Source organism: Pseudomyrmex gracilis, unplaced genomic scaffold, assembly GCF_002006095.1.
Source record: "Pseudomyrmex gracilis isolate BER0280 unplaced genomic scaffold, ASM200609v1 scaffold_212, whole genome shotgun sequence".
Classification (NCBI taxonomy): Eukaryota; Metazoa; Arthropoda; class Insecta; order Hymenoptera; family Formicidae; genus Pseudomyrmex; species Pseudomyrmex gracilis.
Window position 1 is genome coordinate 145,144 of NW_018020796.1, and position 6,986 is coordinate 152,129.

At 40.5% G+C, this 6,986-nt stretch overlaps 1 protein-coding gene across 1 annotated transcript in view; it reads right to left on the reverse strand.

Annotated features, from left to right (window-relative positions):
• LOC109858532 (dual specificity protein phosphatase 10-like) overlaps positions 1–6,657 on the reverse strand; it is a 32,303-nt gene extending 25,646 nt beyond the window's left edge. The window contains exons 1-2 of the mRNA XM_020435892.1: positions 6,612–6,657; positions 5,037–5,228 (exon numbers count right to left, since the gene is read on the reverse strand). Of these exons, the coding sequence (XP_020291481.1) occupies positions 5,037–5,112 (76 nt within the window). The 5' untranslated portion in view covers positions 5,113–5,228; positions 6,612–6,657. The remainder of the gene's footprint in view (positions 1–5,036; positions 5,229–6,611) is intronic.
• Between the last annotated feature and the right edge of the window lie 329 nt (positions 6,658–6,986).

Here is a 6,986-nt window from a genome sequence, read left to right on the forward strand (position 1 = left end):
TTTTTTTTTTTTTTTTTGCAGAACTCGGAGAAAATTGTACGATCGGTTTGCAAGAAGATGCTCGCGCGAAATACAATCCCGCGCGAACGTTCGCGACGCGTCTGTTGTTTAATCGACTCGACGCGAAAAAACCGAAAACTTGTGTCTCTTGATTTTGTCACGTTCGATTAAGATTTTAATTTTTGTATCTTTACTTTTTGCATCAACAAGACCCCTGTGTTTTATTGTGTACATATTGAATTCTCGGAGGTTTTCAATCTTCGCATCCTCGATCTACGCAGGATCGTCGTCACTTTCAGGATTCTCGAAACACACAACATAATTTTCGCGTCTGGGTTTTCGCGACGCGACGCGTAGTTCGACAATTTTGCCAAATCCTCGAATTTCCCGACTTCTCGATTTTTTTTTTTTTTTTGTTCCCTTCGCGCTCTCGCACGCAACATCGGCTATTAGCGATCCCGAAAAAAAAAAAAAAAGTTCTACGCCATCGTGCGTGCAGCGCGCAACGCGCGCGCGATGACTCATCCGACGACGACGGCGCGAGCACACCGCTTTATGTGCACGCGCATGTATTGTGTACACTTGTACGTTTCATACAACCGGTGTCTCGAGATATACACATTACGCCACGACGAACGCGGCGTAAACCATCGTCGTATCGAGTAAAGAGAGCTCTATCAGTTTTCGCGCGATCGATGCGTTTAGTCTCGATGTATATATTTCGAATAACATAACAATATGTTAAATTTTCTATTTAAGATCGCTCGAGTGAAAAAACTCCAGCGATGAGACACCGAAGGGACTTCCGCGTGATCGATAGCATTACGCTCGTCAGTGTCTCGAAGACCGAGACACTGGTATCACACCGCGGTCGGTATCACGTCAGCACATTTGATGTATATATGTATACGTATTATATAGTCGGTTCCTTCATTTCGTATCGCTTGTAACTCAAGACGATTTTACTATCGCGACGAAAAAATCGAATCGATAGTCGAGTAATTTGTAAAAAAAATCGTAGAAAGTCTCAGAAACACACGCTCTGTGTATTCAGAGAGATTATAAATTTCTTTTTGGTTCCGTTGTTTGTGATTTCGAATCGCTTGTAAAACAAAAAATCAAATTTTACATCGCGACGACGGAATCGATCGAAGAATCCGTGGACTCGAAGAAAGTCGTGACGGTCTGCGTGAATATATAACAAAGTTTCTCGAATCGCTGCCGCAAAAACGCTCGAGTTTTCAACGCTCGAGAAATTACGTGCGCCGTATTGTTGGAGAGATTAAATACGTCAGGGAGTAAAACACAGAAAGGCAAAGACAAGCTGTTTAAATAACACGCTGAAAAGCGAAATGAATTCAGGAGAGTTTCACACAGAACTGGCGTATGTACACAAATACTAATTTATGAGTGATGTAAAAAATAAAAAAAATAAAAAAAAAACATTATCGCGCGTTTCGACAGACCGTGAAATAAATTGTCAATTATTTCGGATAATCGACGCGCGACGTTTCTTGACGCCGATCGCTTCATTTCGTTTGCGCGCGCGCACGCCGATAACAATATCGTTCACATACGCAAGACACGATAACGAAATTTGACGGCACGATTAAACACACTCGCGTGTATTTTCCCAGATGATTCTCCGTGACGAATTTCTATTTTCTCCCTCTTTATCTATCTATCTCTCTCTCCCTCCCACATTTAAAGAGAACCTTTTCTCCTCCCGATCTCACCGTGTGTCGGCGCGATTCTTTCCCCGCGCGCGCGCGCGCGAGATAATCGCGATTAATCGATGTATTTTCAGGCTCCTCTAATCTGCCCCGGGAACGGAGATAAGATTGGCACCAGTCTTTTATGACGGCACTGGCGCGCGTGATAAGGCGCACTTCTGAAAATTTAATCGTCTATTCTTCGACGATTACGCGACGCTTTGCGTATATAAGAGAAAAAAAAGCACGTGATCCCTCAAACACCGCGCATGACGGAACCAGCTTTTATTAGCCGCGCGAATGTGATGTTACTCTCTCATTATTTACATGTGCTGTTCCAGAAGTGTTTACAGAATCGCGCGATTTCCGGATGCGGATAGCGGGAAAGCGCCTCGACATTCCTCGGACGCGATCTCTCGATTTTTCATTTCGCAGAACGGAAATTTAGAGAGAGAGAGAGAGAGAGAGAGAGCCAACCCCTCTTGGGAAACGCGAGGAATTCGAAGGAGAAACGCGGAAAGACCATAAACAACCCTTTAGGAAGTCTCTCCGGTTCGAGAGACGCGTTCGTTTGTGTTTCAACGCGTGGTCATCTACTCCGTGTGTACCAAAGATAGAGTCTGACATCATCCACGCACGCGGGTCGCATCAGTCGGGTCGAACGGGCCGATAAACATATGTACTCGCGCGCACGCGGCGTGTCCTCGTACATACACACGCGGAAAGGTTTCCAGTTTACAACTGTCTCGATCGATCGATGCACCCGCCGATGCTCGCCGCGGGGCGTTGCGCGATTCTTCGCGGTCTTCTACTTTCTCTTATTTCTCCTCGGACGCGCGCAAGTATAAGCATGTATGTACACACGTAACGAACGCGGGATTTGTTTATCTATATATATATATATGCTTCATTTCTTTTACCGATTGCAGACGCGATTAAATTTAAAAAAAGAAAAAAAAACATTCTCAATTGTTCGTGCGAGAAACAGAAGCGACGAGAGATCCTCGTCGTTTAGTGTTTTTTATAACGAATATATTATGCAACGATGTCGCGATAACGCGCAGTAGCATATTCTCGTCGTCTCGCACGCGGAGATTTCCGCACGCGGCAAAAAAAGAGTCGCGCGAACGAGAGAGAAACATCGACGACGAAGAGATTGAGAATCTTGGAAAAAAAAAAAAAAATCGCGAAGATTTTTTTGACTAAAGTATGTAACACACGACGAGTACGTGTATATTCGTCGATGTGTAACAGCGATTACGTATCGCCGTGATGATGATATCGGTTTTATCTTAAAATTGTGACGTCAGCGTCGAGAAAACAAATTATACGCAAACTTTTTCCTTGTAACAGTTCAATTTTTCTTCAATGGAACTATCGCGCGTGTAATCAGGTAAAAAAGAAAAAAGAAACAAGAAGAAGAAAAACACAAACGCGGACTTGCAAAACACACGCCAAAACTTGTTATCGCTGAACCAACATTGTGTGGTTCTCGCTCATCTTCTCTCGTATAAAAACTTACTCTTCGCGAAAAAAGAAAAACAGACGGAAAGAATTCGACGTATCGTTACAGTATTTCTGACGCAAGAAATGGAAATGACGAATTTTCGATTTTCTCAAGACTGTTGTTGCGGTTTCCACGTCTATTTTTGTGAGCGCCGTTCCCCTCGTCTCTGCTGCTCTCGTGAAAATTCAACTCGTGTCAAACGCGGTTGTTTCGAAACAACGAGCGGAAAAGTCAATATCGCGTTCCGATTTCTCCGGTTTTTTTTTTGAGAGCGAGTGCGCCGCGTATCATCGCGAAAGAGGCTTATTGTGTTGTTCGATCGCGAATAATACGGCGATTTATCCAGAAGCGTGGATATAACAGGCAGCTTAAAGTAACACGTAACACCCGCTGCTGTGTTGCGCCGATAAGACGGCGTCTTTTGTACATACATATACACACATACATCGACGAACGTCACAAATCCGACGCGCGATAAAGTAAACGATGTACAAGATAATACGTGCTATATAGCGCGTCTCGCTAATTATCGATATAAATGATAGCTTTGAAGTGATGTTCTTTCTCTCTCTTTCAAAATTGTTTTTTTTTCTTCCCCGTCCGATTGAATCCTTGAATCTTTCTCGCGCAATGTCGAATCATCTATAATCGTTTTATCGAAAACTCTCGCTTTTTTTGGTGTGTATCTAGAAAAAAATTCAAATCTTCCGAAGTGTCCGTGCGTCGAGAGACTTCGCACGGATGGTGGGGCGGATCGGAGAGCGATAAGTTTTTAAACAATGATGTATGCACTTCAACAGTCTTATCGAAATTTTTCTCGGAAAAAATCGTGTCACTTTTCAAGAAAAACATCATGAATTTCTGACGCAACGACGTGCGAGTGACGTGATATAATTTGCATATTATTTTTGAATAATATTGAAATAAGCCTAAAAAAAGCCTCGGCGATTTTTGAAAAGGTTAAGAGGAAAAAAACAAAATACAAAATTTATTAGTTAACACAGATGCAAATATTTCAGGTCTAAACATCAGGATCGATGCGAGACGATGTGTGCACGCAAATGTACAACATAGGTATATTTTTTTTTCGAAAAGACTTTTGAACAGAACGCGCGACATCCGGATTTGGCTCGTGACCAATGCGTCTTTTTCGCAACAAAAGTTTTAAAAATAAAAGAAGATAAATTGAAGTATTTTACATCATAATGTGATATGCGAACTAAACCGCATACCCTTTTGAATTAAATTTAATTCCAATGTTCATGTATTAGTTGATAAACAATTTAACTTAAAAATTTACAAGTTTAAAAAATGTATATTTAGATAAATAATTATAAACAAAGGAATAACGCGTTCTTGAAATCTAAACTAACATTAATTTGGTCAATAAGACCCAACGCGGAATGTTTGTGCAAAACGAATATATAAATATATAAAATATATATATATTTATTTATATGTTTCAGTGTAATTATACACATGAATATTTTAATTAAAATTTCAATTTGTAAGTTCATATAGGATGCTGGATATGCGTCACATATATGAGAAATGCTCATTTTCCGCCCTATCTAATTTTAAAATATTGTGAAAAAAACACTTCGGTCAGGAGTCGAACAGCGTTGGTTCTAATATTGACCAATTTAATGTTAGTTTAAATGATTATAATATATATATATATAAATTTGCATTCGGTATGTTGGCTCGTATTAACCCTATAATTAATATTCAGTTGAACATTTCACGAACTTTCTTATTTCAAGTCTTTATTTATTTCCTCAGTGTGTTTATTTTTAGAAAACAAATTTACGACTCACCATCGACGGGTCGAAAACGAACCCTCTTGAGTCGCGGCAATGTCGCGGGGGAACAAACTCTCGTCAGGACTGGCATCTCGTTGACTTCCTTCTCTTTGGGTGACGACGATCGGCCGGAAATGCCGTTCGAGGACGTTTTCGGGTCTGTAACGGCCGCGCGCTTCGACGATCTCTCGCTGGTGCCACTGGCCTCTGCGAAAAGAGAAAAAAAATGCGCGAAGGTGATTACATAGGTACCGTATCCTTTGTTTAACTTGACTCGGCTGTTGTGTGCAATCTCCTGACGTGGACGACGGTGCGTCATCGTCCAGTGTCATCGTGTGTATGTGTGTGTGTGTGTGTGTGTGTATCGAATGTCATTGCTCCAGTATGCGGATTGCAAAACTTGGCGCACGGCTTCAGGCTGCGATAGCACTTTTTTAAATTAATAATCAATGTCGGTATATATCGCGCCACGAGAGCGATATATCTTTCGTTACTTGACAAAGTTGTGCCAATTAAGCACAGAATGTTTCGTATCGACTTTTTTTTCGCCAACCAGAGATTCACCGGAGAACGCTATCAAAATGTAAAGAGTATGCGCGTGATACTTTTTTCTTGTCTTTAAAAACTACGATTGCTTTAAATCAATCTGTCCTTTCCATGTGTATGTAGCCGGGATAGACGTCAATACACAAAATTCACTAATAACGATGAGTCATACTCGATTCCATGATTTAATGTTTTTTTTACGCAAGATTGCGCCAATTTGTGATAAGTCGAGTTCAAAAACACTCTACATGACGTAGATAGAGACATTCTGTATAGATATGTGTAAAATATTACGAGCATAGATTTTTACTGCTTTTTTGATAAATTCTACTTTCGCGACGCGATAATGTGCAGACAGTTGTTAGTCTCCCCCGACACTTTATCGAAACTTCATGTTGCACGAATGACAAAATCGACTATACAAAAATGCCAATTGCGAAAATACTTTGATTCATTTTGTTTTACATTTTCTCTTTAAAAAAAACAATTCTTCATTAATTAAAATTTTTTAATTATCAATTTTTCAACCAAATAAAAAAGTTTGTTAAAATCGTGCAATAATACACAAAAGTACGCAATAAATTTAAAAGCATTTCTTCACGCGAACTTGGTTTTATCAATACAAAAAAAAGTATAAAAACTATTCGAAAAATAAAAAAACACCCATCAAAAAACAGAAATCGTAAAGTTTTCGTCACTTTGTTTTTTTTGCGCACACGAACGATGTGCGCAACTGGAAAACGTCACTAAGAAAGTCAAATGAAAATTCCAAACAATAATAATTCGTTGTTTAATTCCAAACAAATTTCACGAAAAAAATCTCAAATTACTCCGCACCAAATTTTATGTCGCACTTGTCGCACCAATACCTGTCAAATTAAATCTCACTATAACCTAACTTTCCTAACTTTCAAGTTTTTCTCTCGTACGATATACGAAATATACGATTCTTACTAATAAAATTACTAGCTTAATTACTTTTAAGTATAAAAACCGAATTATTTTGTATGCGTAAAGTCGTGCGTTTAAATTTGTCAAACTTACCGGGCGACAACGATCTCTTGACGGGCGACGCTCTCGCTGCGCGATGGTTCACTGTTGACTGCGCCGCGCCGTCCAGACCGGCTGCCGATATCTTGGCGCTCATCCTCGCCCGCGAGGCCGACCGGCCCCCCCGATTCCGGCGATCCTGACTCACGTACCAGGAAGCTCACTTCGGAGGACGACGCATGCCGACGCGCCAAATCACGGACGGTCTCTCGCTACACGTAAATTGACTTTCACGACCTGTGAAAACACCCCGCGGTAGACGCAAATGTCGAATTTTTTTTTATAGACACAGAAACACGCGTCTTTGTGCGTCGAAACGAAACGATTAAAAAGTTTTTTTTTTTTTTTTTTTTTTTAGACGCGTTTATA